Here is a 16,184-nt window from a genome sequence, read left to right as displayed (position 1 = left end):
CCCGAACACTGCCAGGAGTGACCAGGAATAATGGTCACAAGCTGGCAGAGGGTAGGTTTAGGTTAGCTATCAGGAAGCGCTGCTTCACGGTCAGGGCGGCTAGGGTCTGGAACCAACTTCCAAGAGAAGTTGTGCAGGCTTCTACCCTGGGGGTGTTTAAGAGGAGGTTGGATGCACATCTTGCTGGGGTTGTTTGACCCCAGTATTCTTTTCTGCCATGACAGGGGGTCGGACTAGATGATCTGCTCAGGTCCCTTCCGACCCTAGAAACTATGAAACTATAAACTATAAAATTATCTTATCAAAGGAATTGAAAGTTTGTACTGCTATTGGTCAGTCTAAGAACAGTCAAAGTAAAAGGAATCTACGTGGTTGTACACTATCAGTACAATTCAAAAGCTATAGGCTAAAATATCTGGAAACCATTCAGAAGGAAGATACAGCTCTGTGAAAAGGATTAGTTAGCTGTTGCCTGGATCAGTGGGCCCATGGACCTCGAGGAGCCCAAGAACTGAATTCCAGGGTCCTTCCCAGTACTTCTCGGACAGCACTGATTGGGGATACCTGACTTCACTGAACTTTGTGAAAAGAGAAACTTAGTGTGCATCAGGCATCAGAAGGGATTGCTGATAAGTTGCCGATGTGAATTGTTCTTGTCTGTCGTTGTTTGTCTTGTTACTATGCGTAGTTATGTTTTTGTCAATAAAACTTTCTTACCTTTCTACGTCCGACCATACTCTCAATCCCAAACCCTCCTCAGGCAGCTGGGACACCAGCACAGCTTGTGAACTCTGCAGTGCTGGGGTGGATGGAGTGTCCCACATTAGTGTGGCGGGGGGGGCCCCCATGTGCTCAGCGACAAAGCTGGAAGTGGACCAGAAGTACTTTCGGTCCATTTCTGGGTCCACTGGGGAGCATGCGGGGGGCCCCCCACACCCCCCCAGCTCAGTGATCAGCCATAGGGATCCCTGGGTGCCCCCCCCCGACCCAGGAGATACCAGTTACTGCATTGGGGGGGGTGCGGGGGGGGGTGCCCAGCATACTCTCTGGTGGACCCAGAAGTGAACCAAAAGTGCTTATGGTCCACTTCTGGGTCTGCTGCCAAACATGCTGGGGAGCTCCCTGCATTCCTGTGGGACACCCCATGTGCCCCAGCATCGCAGTACTCACAAGCCACCTACTACCTTGAGGTAGGTAGAAAAAACATTTAAAGCTGTGCCTATGTCCAAATTGCCAAATCTTTCCGAATTCATTCAGAAGATTCCAGTTGGATTCAGAGAGATGAAAGGTCCTCTGATTTGATTCAGATTCAGAGATTTGGCCACCAAATCGAATCAGGGACCAAAGCTTCGCACAGCCCTACTTGCCATTCCCTCATATCAAACACTTCTTGAAAGTCCCATTGTCTGCATTCCCACATACCCTTCTACTGCAGTGTTCTTTATTGGGAAGGCTTTATCATAATCCCTGCACTCCTGGCATAAAGCAGGTGTATCTGTGGCCATCCCTACTGGCTGCATCTGCTCCCCGTTTTCACCTTGGGAGAGGCAGCTCCAGGCTAGTGAAGGATTCTTCTGCAAAGCTCTGGGGCATTTAGGCAAATCAGTGTTTCTGCATCTCATCTGGAAGTGCCTCTGTAAAACCTACCTGCCCATGCACTCCCACTCATGCATCCCAGCTCCCATCACTGACGCATTACATCAGAGCTACCTTAGAATGGCTCCCACACTGCTCTTGGCACACCGTTGGGCACGTTTATTGGCCTGCACTCAGGGCTGTTCAGAGGCAACTGCCCTGCCTCAAATTCTTGGATTTCATATATGTGCAGTGTGAGTGACTGGGCAGAGCGTGCTGTGTGGCAGTGCTCCCAGGCACAGCACAGAGGTAGTATAGATGTGTCTGTAGACACAGAGGCAAGGGGATGAAAGCAAGGCAGTCTTAGAGCTAGCTCAGCTAGGTGGTTAAAAGGCAGTTGTGGTTTTGCCATTCAACTGCTTTCCTCTGCTCAGGAACAAGTTTCCTTTGCTCAGGCACCTACCTTCCTGCAAGTTAAGGGTGCATGTCTGAACTGAGTGTAACAGCTGCACTAGTGTCTGCTCAAGGTTGAGACAGCCTGATCCTACGACACTGAGCCTAAGCAATGCAGAGCACTTTTAGTGCACTGGCTTCTCTCTGTCACTAGGAAATGGAGTTGCAGCTTGGTATTCCCAGGCTTTTTCTCCTGCCCATTCATCCTTTTCACCAGATTATCCTGCAGTGTCCATCTCTGTCAGCAATGGGCAGTTTGCCTGACTTCCCCTCTGCCAATGACTAGATGACTGGGAATGTTAGAATGACTTATCTTATAAATAAAGTGAATCAGATTTTTTGGATGTTTTCTTTCTCTTCTTCACTACCCCCAGCTGATTCATTTCTCTGCACACTAAGAGCTTGCTTAGGAGGATCTCCCTTATAAAAACAATAAAATGGAAAGTGATCACCTGAAATATATAGAGTTGCTGACTCAGCTGTCTGTGGTGCTTCCTGTGTTTGTTCTCCTGGGCCAGATCCAGGCATCCTTAATCAGGTTTGATTTATTCAGTGCACAGGCCAAGGAGGCTGCACTCCCTTTGCAGCACAGGATGGAGATACCTGGCTAGATGCTATGTCCAAGCTGTAAGCTGCTGTCCAAGCTGTAAGCACTCTATACCTGAACGAGACTGCTCATGGACGGTCAATGCAACATCTTGCAACCACCCTGGTTGTGACAGTGATGCAACCCATGTGCAAAAGGACTTTCAGTTGACTGGAGCAGGGCACAGAGCCAGGACACAGTGGGATAAGTGGAAGAGGCCCAGCCACAAATCTATATAAGCAATACAGGTGCTCAGGGTTTCTAGTAATAAAACAGTGCCTGCTCCTGTACCAGAAGCAGCGTTGATACACATGAACATGCCTATTCATCCACCCGCAGCACCACTTCTTCCAATTCAGGAGCTAGTGTGTGAGCATGGCACTTGCTCTGAGCACTGGGTTACTAACTTTGAAGAGAACGGAGCGTCCTGCTGCAGCAGGTATACTGTCATAGGCAGACATACCTGAGAAGGGTGCCAGGCTGCTGGGGGTGAGTGTTGTCCTTCACACAGGATACAAAAATCAAATGATGCAACTTCACCTGGGCACTGAGAAATAAATCTGTCTCTGAAGATGATTTCTTTCCCTCTGTCTTCCTAAGTAGGGACCAGAACAGCCACCTCCCTGCTGGGCCCCCCTCGGGCCCCAGGGGAGGCACACCTGGGCCAAAGGTTAGTGAGAAACTAGTTAGGGAGCTTCTGGAGGGGCTGGACGTATTCAAGTCAGCCGGCCCGGACGATCTCCACCCTAGAGTCCTAAAGGAATTGGCCGAGATCATTGCAGGACCCCTGTCACAGCTTCGAGTACTCGTGGTGCTCTGGTGTGGTGCCAGAGGACTGGAAGAGGGCCAACGTGGTTCCCATCTTCAAAAAGGGGAGGAAGGAGGACCCAGGAAACTACAGGCCAGTTAGTCTTACCTCGATCCTAGGTAAGCTGTTTGAGAAAATTATGCTGGCACACATCCATGAGGGGCCAGCAGGGGACTACATGCTTAGGGGCAACCAACACGGGTTCATCAGTGGCAGGTCCTGTCAGACCAACCTGGTGGCCTTCTACAATCAGATCACCAGATCATTAGATGCAGGAGTAGCAGTGGACATAGTCTTCCTGGACTTCCGGAAGGCCTTCGACACTGTCTCTCACCCCGTTCTCATTAAGAAACTGGGGGACTGTGGTGTCAATGCCCACACAGTCAATTGGGTCACCAACTGGCTGGAGGGCCGCACCCAGAGTGTGGTAGTGGATGGGTCCTTCTCAACCTGGAAGGACGTGGGCAGAGGGGTTCTGCAGGGCTCGGTCCTCGGGCCCGCACTGTTCAACATCCTCATCAGGGATTTGGATGAGGGGGTAAAAAGCACCCTGTTCAAATTTGCTGATGACACTAAGATGTGGGGGGACGTGGGCACACTAGAAGGAAACATCAGGCTACAATCAGACCTAAACAGGTTACAGGGGTGGGCGGATGTGAATAGGATGGGATTCAACACAGACAAGTGCAAGGTGATGCACCTGGGGAGGAACAACCGGCACCATACCTACAGGCTGGGGAACTCCCCTCTTGTCAGCACGGAGGCAGAAAAGGATCTTGGAGCCATCATCGACTCTAAGATGAACATGGGCCAGCAGCGTGGGGATGCAGTCAGGAAGGCCAACCGTACCTTGTCATGCATCCACAGATGCATCTCAAGCAGGTCCAAGGAGGTGATCCTCCCCCTCTATGTGGCACTGGTCAGGCTGCAGCTGGAGTACTGCACCCAGTTCTGGACGCCACACTTCAAGAGGGATGTGGACAACATGGAGAGGGTCCAGAGGAGGGCCACTCGCATGATCAGGGGGCAGCAGGGCAGGCCCTATGAGGAGAGGCTATGGGACCTGAACCTGTTCAGCCTCCACAAGAGAAGGCTGAGAAGGAATCTAGTGGCCTGTTACAAACTAGTCAGGGGGGATCAGCAGGCACTGGGGGAGTCCCTGTTCCCCCGAGCACCGCCAGGAGTGACCAGGAATAACGGTCACTAGCTGGCAGAGGGCAAGGTTAGGCTAGATATCAGGAGGCGCTACTTCACGGTCAGGGCGGCTAAGATCTGGAACCAACTTCCAAGAGAAGTGGTGCTGGCTCCTAACCTGGGGGTTTTTAAGAGGACGTTAGATGAACATCTTGCTGGGGTCGTTTGACCCCAGTATTATTTCCTGCCATGGCAGGGGGTCAGACTAGATGATGTACTCAGGTCCCTTCCAACCCTAGAAAGTATGAAACTATGACTGTGGCTGCAGTGTGTGCTCCAGCAGGAGGCCTGGAATGGTGTTTGAGCCTGTCCCCATCTCTGGGGCTTTGGGTATGGATGACTGAGAGTGGTATATTCTGGTTCCTTCCATTGCTACCTGGCTCCAGGGGAAACAAACCTCTCTGGAAATGTAGATTCACCTGCTGGGACAATAGCCTCCACTTTGATACAGAAAACAGCTGGGAGGTCATGTTTACATATTCCTGGATCCCACAGTATTTCCCTCCAAGGTCTTGCCGCTGCTTGGAGACATTCCAATAGTAAAAACTGACTCTTCATGTTGTGACCAAGTTGTGAAAAATCCTTTGTCTGCCCATGAATTAAGTAGGTCTGTAATTATTTGATGTTTGCTAGAACCATCCCCAGCCACCATTTGCTGGCCCACACTATACAGTCACTGCACACATACCCCCAACTCCTCCTTCCTAGTAATGCACCTGGCATCCCTGCCCCAGCGCTACCACTACAACTCTTGTCCAATAACTCCAAAACCACAGGCTCAAGAGAGAGTTTACAGCCTTTGGCCCCTATTGGTTACCAGGGAGAATGCAAAGAAGGGAATGAAGTGGCATGAATCTCTAGTTCCCAGAGCCACCATTTGGGAGGCTTTTCTAGACAGAAGGGTTTGTGTGCCATAGAGCACTGGAGTTGCCTTGGTACTGCTGCCGGTAGAGCAGGTTCTGCCTCCTCAGACACATTTTTTATGCAAGTCTCCCCTACTTTCTTTGTTGTGCCAAGGAGGGAGTGGTGTGTCAACCAGACCCTACTGACTGGAATGAAGATTAATCAGCACTAAAAGCTACTTCCTGTGCTGCTGCTACTTCACTGGCTTCCTGTGCTGCTGCTTTGGACATAGGCCCCACACTATATTGCTCCCTTCCAGGTATTCAGTGTGTCCGACTAGGACAGTTCATTCAGTCCCACTGAAGACCCCACAAGCCCTGCGTCCCCAAGTCCTTCAGCTACACTCAGCACTTCCCTCAGAGAGGCCACAGCCCCATTTCCAGCACAGAGGGAATGTCTCTATGTTGCAAGCCGGCCCTGACTTTCCCGAAGAGCTGTCACTCCTTTCCTGTTTTGCTGCTCTCAGATCAGTTTGCTCAAGGCTAGTCATTTCTGTGTCTGCCGGAGAAACACAGTCCTTCAGCCTGAATTTTTATAACTGGTTTCTAGGTGGAGGTAGTTGTGGGAAAGCCATAAATTGTCTTGTCAATTCACCCCCACCCGAAGGGAGACAATGTAGCTGCTCAGGCAAGGGAAGGGCTGGGTTGGTTGGGTGGCAGACTTCCTGCTATCTTATTACCACTGGAGTGAAAGGGTTTGCAGCCCTGCAGACCAAAGTCCACTCTCAGTACTGAATGCAGCTGGTGTGGACGGGGCAGTGCCAGCTTTCCTAGGCTGCTGTACTTCTACCACTACTTGTGCGTGTCCCATGCCAGGGCAGAAAAAGGGAGTCTTATGTCCGTGGCCCACGCAGTCCTTAGTTGTTCTGCTGAAACACCAACAAGGAGAGTGGGCCAAGCAGTGGGAGACGTTTTAATACTGGAGCACCTACCTTCCAAAAAATAAGCCGAGCCAATCCCCCCCATGATAGGCAGAGCACCAAGCTAGTAAAAACGGTGGTTCAGCATCTGAACGAAGGGGAGAGATGGGAGCAGGGAAACGTTGGAGACCTCTGAAGGCTGCTCTACACCTGAAAGACACGTTGTGTGAGCAAACAATGAGCACACAGTATACGTGAAAAATTCCTTAATGTGGAAAGTAATTTCAGGCTGAACAATGCACCTTTCAGCTTCTGCCAAGGAGCTGTTCCAAGGCCTGCTAGTCCTGTTTTTCAGCCAGCACGGGTCAGAGGCTGCATCCCTGATGATCAGCCACTCCCAGACAGATCAGCACGCAGCTCCAAGGTAAACAGCGGACAGAAGGAGAAATTGACCGAAACCCCGAGGTGGCCTGGAGTTGGCCACAGAGCCTGCACTGGGAATTCAGCCATTACCTAGAACACCAACCGTTAGTGCCACCAAATGTCTAGAAGCCGCTACGTGCACAGAGTCTTGTGGGGTGGGAGCTACGAGAGCTGCATATTTACCGCATCAGGAGTATGATGACAGCAGCACCAGGACATGCCATTGCCCTGTTAGATCAGCAGATGGAAACGAGCACTAAGCAGCAGCTAGATGGGTTGCATACATGGGCATGGGATCAAGTACCTTCAGACTCCTGCCCAGCTCCTCCTCTCCCAGCAAGCTCAGGTGGGGGAGAGGTGGGTTTGGATCTTGGCCTAGTTCCCTTTGCAGAGCACATCTGAAAGAGCCCCTGGGTGTTCCCAACACAGGTGCTGGCAGCCACACAAATTATTTATTTTTTTAGGTGCTGTTAATCTACTGAGTATGTCCCATTTCAGGAGTTTACTGGGTGAGTCTGCCTAAGACAGGAACATTGATGACCGGAAGATGCTAAAGTCACAGCATTCAAATACTGGGGGGGATGGGGAGGTGTCCCTGGCAGAGCCCAAATTCTGAACACTGTTCTTTTTCAACATCCCTGTCATCCCCCTGGGCAGGCCCACTGCCAGCCATTTACAGGTATGTGATTTCTATGACGCTGGGCTCTGCATTCCCACAGGGAAGGTGATGCTTACAGGAACACTGAAAGCTCAGCCCAGCCCCATCAGTTCTACTTGGGTCTCTCCAGCAGTCCTGAGCAGAGGGCCCGTTGCTCTTCCACTGGGAGCCCAGCTTCTTCCAGTCAGTTAAATGGACACCGCTCTCCAAGTCTTGTGGCATGGGCTCATGGTGCAGTGTGATCTGTGTGGTCCGGAGCAGGGGGCCATAGTGCACCACCACAATAATAAAGATGGCTACAAGGACAAAAATGGCCACAATGACCGAAATCATCGGCAGGGTGTCAGAATCCTTCGACGTACCCCTGATGACAGAGACAGGGGTGAATGCCATGAAGTCCTGGAGCTCATCCTGTCTCAGCTGGGTGCTTGGACTGGAGATGTTCATTGCTAATCAACAGGGAGGGAGAATGCTCACCTGTGGGAAGTAAAGCATATTAGACACTTGTATCAGGCAGAAAATGAATATTTGTAACAAACAACTTTGCTCTGCAGCACCATTCAAACCAGGTTCAGGATGATGCATCCTCACTTCCTGTTCTAGACTGGTGTGGCTCCTGGCTCCCTATGCACATAGGAACATAAGGAAAGGGCCTCAAAAGGTCACCTAGTCTAGCCCCCTGCTGAAGGCAGGAATATTCCTGACTGAACCATCCCAGCAAGTGTCTGTCCAACCTGCTTTTGAAAATATCCAGGGACACAACTTCTCTAGGTATCCCAAGCCATCCTCATAGTCAGAAAGTTCTTCCTAATCTCCAATCTAAATTTCCCCTGCTGCAGTTTGAGGCCACGGCTCCTAGTCCTGTCACTTACAGCCACAGAAAAAAGCCCATCTCTATCTTCTTTAAAATCACCCATTAAGTATTTCAGAGGACTGTTATAAAAACTCCCTTCATTCTTCTTTTCTCCAGACTTAATGAAATGCTTTCAGCCTTTCTTCATAAGTCATATTTCTGAAGCCCCTAGCCATTTTTGTCTCCCTTTTCTGGGCCCTTTCCCAACTGTCCACATCCTTCTTGAAGCATGGGGCTGCCTAAAACTGGATACAGCCTCACCAGTACTGAATACAGTGGAAAAATCACTTCCCTTGATTTGCAAATGACACTCTCGTTAATACAGCCCAGCATGGTGTTGGCTTTTTTGGAAACAAGAGCACACTGTTGGCTTCTGGTATACTGCAGGGGTAGCCGGTCGATGACACATGTACTAAAGGTGACAAAGGCAGCCCTTTCTACAAGGCACAGTAGACTGGGGAGGGCACAGGCAACTCAGCAGCAGATAGGGTGGGGAGCAGAAAGCAGAGCAGCCAGTCAGCAGGGGAAGCCAACAGGAGTGACACTGGGGGAGGTTGTGGAGCTAATTGGTGGCATGCCTGCCCAAAAGGCTGCCTCCCCCGCAGTCTACTGTAACCTCAAGGTCCTTCTCTGCAGTACTGTAGACTAGCCACTTATTCCCCATTCTATATGCGTGTGCGCAATTAGTCTGCCCTTTGAACTTGTCCTTGTTGAATTTAATGTGGTTATTTCATATAATTTCTCCAGCCTACCCAGGTCATTCTGGATCCTGGTTCCGCCCTCCAGTTTCTGCAACTCCACCCAACTTGGTGTCTTCCACAAATTTGCTAAGCATGCAGTCAATCCCATCAGCCAAATCATTAATGATGTTGAACAACACCAGACCCAGGACAGACCCCTACGAAGTCCCTCATGATACCTGCTCCCCACTAGACCTTGAACCATTGATGACTGCTCATTGAGAATGATGATCCAACCAGTTTTCTAACCAGCTCACAGGACACTTATCTGGTCCGTAGTTCCTTAGCTTATTCATGAGACGGTGTCAAAAGCTTTGCTTAAGTCAAGCAGATTCCCAGTACCAGAAAGACTCCTCCATGGCATTTAGAGTTGGGGAGGGGGGAGGACAATGTGGGAAGCACCAGATGAGACAGCTCCATTCATAGAAGGTATCTTGCATAGGGGTCTCTAAGGAAGATGATCAGGATGCATCTGTTCTGCTGGAGCAAAGAATGCATCTTTCACATACTTTCCTCTTTCCTTTTGTAAGGCACCTTGTTTTGGAAAGGCAGAATGAGTCATGACTGAATGCTGGTGGCCACATGGACCAAGAACAGAGTCTTTTTGTCAGCATCATTTGCCCCACCCTATGCTGATCAGACAAAAGCTAGTTTAACACTCTTAACTGCTGCTGAATTGGCAGCAGCTTTTGGCTGTTCAGTCAGAGGACAAATATACACCTAGCCCTGCACAGAAGCTTCCTTGGAGCAGCTGGAATCAAAATAAAACTCTAGCAGTGCAGCAGATGGGCCATTATTGTCTGCAGGCAACTTGACATCAGTTGCTAGTGAATTATCTGAAGAACCCAGTTATTGCTGCCTGTGACCATAACAGTCCAGATATTGCTCGAAAGCACAGAGAAAGCTGGGTGCTGAGGGGGGTACCTCACTGTACAGATACAGAAGCTAGCAGGTCACGTTCTGCCTGACTGGCAATGCCAGCTCACCCGGGGCTGTAACAATAGTACACCCTCTGTCTCCCATTCCCTTCCCCCAACCTCTCAATCCTGAGCAGGAGCCTGTGCACACCTCTGGCACCTGAGGTGCAGCACTGAAGACACAGCCACACCCTGATCCAGCTGGCCATGCAACCCCCAGAACAATGCAGCACTGCTCAGGGTACTAGCTAACCCAATGTCTAGCACCCAGGTACAGACCCTCAGCTAGCTGCAGTGGGGGGTAAGAAGGATCAGAGACTCAAAGTGAATTAGAAGTGGGCCCCATGTACAGTCACTATTTAATCCAAGGCTAAATTAATAGTACAGGGTTAAATGCAACGTAATTGTGAACACTGGAGGAGTTCAGGAAAGAAGTCAAGAGGGAAAGTGAGGGCTTTAAGTACATGATCAGTCCCAGTGAGGTTCAGGGGAAGTGAAGGGAACTGCTCATGTGCTGGCAGTTAAGCCTGTGCTTCAGCAGGCTGCCTAACTGGGACCATGCTGAGAACATGTGAGCTAAACTAAAGAACAAGGTGTCTGATAAACTTGCTCAGAGCACAAGTGACCCAGCTCACTACCAGAAAATCAACAGATCCACAGCGAGCGGAGCCTGCATCAGCGTTTGCCTTTAGGGTGTGCTGGTGAAGGGATTCTGGAGCTCTTCCAAGCTGCATGGGTTTTTTCCCCCCCAACATCCCAATTTCTCTGGCACCTGTCCTCAGCCAGAGCTCTATGTTCTTGTCAGGTGTTGTAGGTTACAGGTGATCTAATCATTTACTCAGCAGCTGTAGAACGAACGACAAAATTCTTGACTCTGTCATCAAACCCACCCCCTCACAATCAAATTCTCCACCCCTTATGGACTGGTGGCTGTCCCAATCTTTTCACACTACAACAAGGAGGGAGGAAAGGTGAAGAGGAAAGGCAGAATATCCTCCCACTCCAACGAGTGACATATAATACCTGTTAGCTTCCCAGTCTCCATAGGGTCCAGATTATCTCCAGTATAGAAACTCTGAGCCTCAGGGTAGTTGGAACCCAGTGGTAATATCTCCCAGCAGGTCACATGAGGACTGGGAATGCTTTATTGCAATTGGACTCACGCAAGAAACTGCCACATCACTTAGCAAACACTGTCAGCCAGAGGGATTTCCTTTAGGCAGAAAAAGAGGAAATACCAAGTCACCAACCACACTTGCATCAGAGATGGGTACTGCCCTATTACATACATCTATACACACTAAACAACTGCTGCAGCTACCTTCATATCACCAGCTTTTACCATAAGGACACTACTAGATCCATTATCTACAGCCAAGCTTTACATTACAACCCAATCCGCTGTAATCCCACTGACCAGGATGTACATCTTAAGGATCTGGAGCAGGGATTCCTATAATTACAACGCAATCCCAAAACTGTAGCCATTCAGGTCAGCAAAGCCAGACCACTATAATATCAACCCTGGATCAAGGACAACAGAATCCCTCTGGTTGTCACTTACAGCCCCCAGTTTGAACACCTTAGACCAAGGGTGGGCAATTATTTGGGCTCAGGGTCCATGTAGGGAGACCTGGGGAGTTGTTCATAGATTCATAGATTGTTAGGGGCTAGAAGGGACCTTGTAGATCATCAGGTCCAGTCCTCCTGTACTAACCAGGAAAAGACAACTGGGGTCAAGTGACCCCAGCAAGGTGACTATCCAGTCTCCTTTTTAAGATTTCCAGGGTAGGCAACTGCATCACCACTGGAAAGAGTTTATTACACAGTCTGGATACCTTGACTGTGAAGGAGTTTTTCCTGGAACTGAGCTTGAAGCGGCCTTCCAGGAGTTTGTATCCATTGCTCCTGGTCTTCCCCAGGGGTGCTTTGGTGAACAGCTGTTCACCGAGTTCTTGATGTACTCCCCTGATGTAGCAGTAAGCTACAGGCCAGGTCAGCACCCTGCCATCCTTGACCATGCAACAGCTTACCAAACCTCCCTATGTGGGACAGGGCTGTGGGCAGGGAGTTGGCATGGGTTAGGGAGAGCAGCAGCTTCAGCAGGGGCAGCTCAGCCAGGGCCCCCACCATCACCAGCACCACCCTTCTACCCTGAGGAGGGGCTGGATCTGCTGCCCAACCTTAGCGTCAGCAGCCCCAATGCAGAGGCAGTGGCAGCTGGACAGAAGTAGCAGGGAGGAGCTGCAAGGCAGTCCTAGCATGGGTTCCAGGCGGCCACAGTGAGAAAGCCCCAGCAGTTGCAAGGGGGAGGTGACCACATCTGCCACCAGGTCCTGATTTTTGCCGGCACTCAGCAGCAGCAGCAGCTTCTGCCTAGCTGCAGCTGCTCATTGTGGCTGGGGTAGGTGAATCTGGAGCAGGTTCTGCAGGCACCCCAATCCCCTGCATAGGGTGAAGTGTACTGGGGCTGGGGCTGGGGCTGCAGATCAGCCTGGAGCTTGGGCCCTGCCCTCACAGGTCCTGGCCAGTGTCTGTGGAGCTGGAGCCAGTGGTAGCTGCAGCAGCAGCAGCACCCAGAAGAAGCCATTGCCACTGGGGATGCTGAGAAATTGTGTCCAGCTGTGGAGCCACCCCAGCCAGGCTGTGTTCCCGGGAGCGGCACAATGTGCTATGGGCCAGATGACACTGAGGGACCTGCTGCAGGTCAGACAAAATCCCTTCATGGGCTGGGGGTATTTTGCCCACCCCTGATTTAGACACATCATTAATGATCTCCAACCCCTCCTGGAAAAGTATGACTGCCTCAAGGTAGCTACTGGGAACAAACCTGTCCTTGCCTACAGGCAGCATCTTCCCTTCTCCTCCCAGCCCCCAACCTCAGAAACATCTCTCAAGTAACAGACTAACTCCCATTCTGCTGTGCCCCCACATTAATACAGATTGTGTTACCACTGAACCAAACAGCAAGGAGTACAACAGCCAAGGTTCATTCACCTGGAGCTCTACCAATACATCACGTGCTTACAGTGCCCCTATGCTGTCTACTTCAGATAAACGGGGTGATCTCTACATGTAAAAATGAATGAACACTGATCTGACATAAACTTTAGAAAGGCACAAAAGCCCGTGACAGAAAACCTCAGCCTCTTGGGGCACTTCATCACTGACCTCAGGATTGCTGTTCTTGGGCAGAAAAAAAAAAAAGTAAAAACCAGTTAGAATGAGCAATTGTGGAACAATAAATCATCCACACACTGGACTGTTAACTATGGTTTAAACAAGGACTATGGATTCTAATCTCATTAGCTGTTGTGACTCCTTTATTCCCATGGGTTCTTTGCTTATATGCCTCCCTCAACACTCACCCTCCCTCCTGCTTCCCTCCCTCCTGCATTCTAATCACTCTCCAATTTATCCTCTGCTTTATGATGTCCTTTCACAGCATCTGATAACATGAACTTGGGCTCATGAAAGCTTGTGCTCGCTCTCTATCTTATTTACTTAGTTAATAAAGTCACGTATCTACCACGCCTCCTCTTACACACAATATCTAGGAAAAATGCCACATCATTTCTCTCTCTCACCCATACACACACATAGAGCTCAGTCACCCAGTTTCTGTTCTTCTCTAGAAAAAAAATCATTCTTCTACCACATTCTGCTTCCCACATTTTCCTTCTTTCCTTTAAATGCTATTGAGTGCTAGACTAAAAAAGGCCAGGCATTTCCCACTCCCACTGCACACACCAGGATCTTTGCAGTCTGCCTAATCAAGCTCCTGTGACTCAGCTGAGACCCAATACAAAGCCCCCACAGGGTGCACTGAACATAAGCTTAAGGGATGCATACCTGACCTCTTTCTCTGGCAGAATACTGCCTGGGGAGCATCTTAGATAAGTTACTGCTGGCTGGTTCTGCACCCTGGGTGGAGGCAGTGTAGGGTACAGAAGCAGTGGCCAGAGGCTTACAGCTGCTGATATGCATTTCAATTGGCCAGCAAAACACTACTTGGTAGCAAAAAATAAGAGGGCAACTCTATCTGCAGCAGTGAATCAATGACTGCATACTGCTGCTGCTTCTCTGCTCTCCCTGTTGCTCCAGCTGGATCAGCTGTGGAGAAGGTGAAACGTAGGTATGTGAGGGAGAGGGAGGAGCCAGATGGGAGACTAAGGTGCCCCTCTAGCTCCATGCTGGTGGCCCCTCCTTAGGTAGCAACTGAGGCTTGTGCCCTATTAGCCTATCTGTAGTTATGCTACTGTGCTGCAAGAAGCCATGTAGGATGGAGCCAAGTGCATTACTATAGTTACTGCTGTGTCCAGAATGTGCCTGCCTCCAGAGACAGTACCACCCCTGCTGGAAAGAGCCTGCACTCCAGATCCATACTTTTTTCTTGCAGTACAGTGTTAAAATGAACCTCCTCCCACAATCTGTTTGCACAGAGAAAAGCAGCAGCTTCTATGGTCTAGCCAGGCTGTTGCTAGGTCCCAGTACAATGTCGTGACAGATTTATTCCACACAGGGCTTCATTTTTAAATCCACATGCAAGTTCTAGAGCAGTGTTTCCTAACTGGTGTGTCACAGCTCAAAGGTGCGTCATCAGAAATGAACAGGTGTGCTGCAGAATTTGACACCACAATGAGCTCATAAGTATGGGGATGGCCAATGCCTTAACAGGTGTGCAGCAGAAAAAATTGTTAATGTAAGTGTGCCTTGGGCTAGAAAAGGTTGGGAAACACTGTTTTAGAGCAGCATTTCTCAACCTATAGGTCATGCTCATCCCTCCACTCCCTTCACCTGCTTCTGCAGATGCTCACACACCTGACCTCTACCATTAGCTGCTGCTCTAGAGCAGTCACTGTGCTTGGTCTTGCTCACACTGAAACTGAGGGGAGTTTTGCCTTCAGCAGGGGACAGTAAGTCCCACTATGAAGGGATGCAGTGATGTCAGAAGTAACCAGGGCAGTTGCTGTGTCACATATAGGTATTTAATAACTCATTTTAGAATAGCAAAAGTCTGGTAGCTAATTAGAGCCACAAAATCATTAACTGTATGTATTAAAACCTCAGGTTCTTTTATTCCAAACAATAGGATGTCTACCCATCTAGCTAGCTCAGGCACTCAGCAGGCCTCTTTCCTGTTGTATCTATGCACTCCATAATGCCTATGAGGTACAGAAGTGCTGTCATCCCCACTCTGAGGAACTGAGGCATGGAGAATATAAAGCCCAGATCCTGAAAGGTATTTATATTCTCCACTCCCATTGACTTCAAGTGATTTGCCCAAAGTCAGGTGGGCAATCAGTGGCAGTACAGAACATTGAACCCAGGTCTCCTAGGTCACCAGCTAGGGTTTGAACTACTGACACATCCCTCTCTCTTCACAGAGACCATGAGACATGATCCCAGTGACACCTGCCTCAGCCAGAGGGACTAGGCAGGGAGTGCAGGCACTTGCTACACAAAGGAGTGCTGTTCTATTGTTTTTTGAACTCGGCCTTGAGTCAGTAGTTTCACTAAACTCTGGACTGACCTTAACCAAGTCTGGGAGCACTTTAAAAGAGAGATGGGCTGGATCAACTGCAGTTTCCTCTTCATCTGAAAGCTGTTTCCTGAGCAGTCCAAGATTTGTCATCCCCCCCCCCACATTCCTTAGCTGTTAACAGCACAATAGTTCTTACCTTGAGACTGGCTTTCCGAGAAGGGAGCTCAGGTGGATGCTGCCACGTATATTGCAGGCATGAGGATGGAACTGGCAATGTCTGTCTCCCTCTCCAGCCCAAGGAGCTTACTGAAGAGATTTGGCTGCATTTTGGGCTGTTGTGACCAGGAATTTGTGCTCATTTCAGAATGAAGGAAAGCCTTAATCTAGATTAATCTCCAAGCATCACATCTGTGAGTAAAGGGCTATTCAGGGGACCCAGCTTCTTTCTTCACTTTCCTTCTGGCTGCATGTGTTTGCTTGTTTGTTTGGACATCTTTAAAACAGGCCATCGAAATGTAATGAGCTGGAAAGCCCTGATAGCTACACTGAGAGTCCTGTGGAGGCTATGTGTACAGAGCCACACACTAGTTGAGGCCCTTGTCACTGCCACAGAAGCCAGGCACCTGGCAAGTGGCAACAGGATTGAGTGGCTGACACTGTTATTCGAATGACGGTGCAATTGGGAGTGCCCCAGCATGGATGATCCCGGGCATCTTAGGAGAAACAAAGC

General features: G+C 49.7%; 2 protein-coding genes across 5 annotated transcripts in view; one reads left to right on the top strand and one right to left on the bottom strand.

The window, feature by feature from the left end:
* Positions 1-7,316: 7,316 nt before the first annotated feature.
* The window catches only part of SMIM33 (small integral membrane protein 33), a 40,932-nt gene continuing 32,064 nt past the window's right edge, over positions 7,317-16,184 (bottom strand). For 2 of the 3 annotated variants that reach the window (XM_090020555.1, XM_090020554.1), the window contains exon 2: positions 7,317-7,936. In XM_090020555.1, the coding sequence (XP_089876681.1) occupies positions 7,475-7,906 (432 nt within the window). In that variant the 5' untranslated portion in view covers positions 7,907-7,936 and the 3' untranslated portion in view covers positions 7,317-7,474. Of the gene's footprint in view, positions 7,937-10,992; positions 11,123-16,184 lie in introns of those variants that run through there. The other variant, XM_090020553.1, reaches the window with a different exon arrangement.
* Positions 15,715-16,184, top strand: part of ECSCR (endothelial cell surface expressed chemotaxis and apoptosis regulator) — a 56,694-nt gene continuing 56,224 nt past the window's right edge. The window contains exon 1 of one of the 2 annotated variants that reach the window (XM_090020551.1): positions 15,715-15,864. The gene's annotated coding sequence lies outside the window, so the exon portion shown is untranslated. The remainder of the gene's footprint in view (positions 15,865-16,184) is intronic. The other variant, XM_090020552.1, reaches the window with a different exon arrangement.

The sequence above is a fragment of the Crocodylus siamensis genome, chromosome 10 (assembly GCF_052110815.1).
Source record: "Crocodylus siamensis isolate JL-2025a chromosome 10, ASM5211081v1, whole genome shotgun sequence".
Lineage (NCBI taxonomy): Eukaryota > Metazoa > Chordata > Crocodylia > Crocodylidae > Crocodylus > Crocodylus siamensis.
Note: the sequence above shows the minus strand (reverse complement) of the source record. Positions and strands in the feature narration are given on the sequence as shown.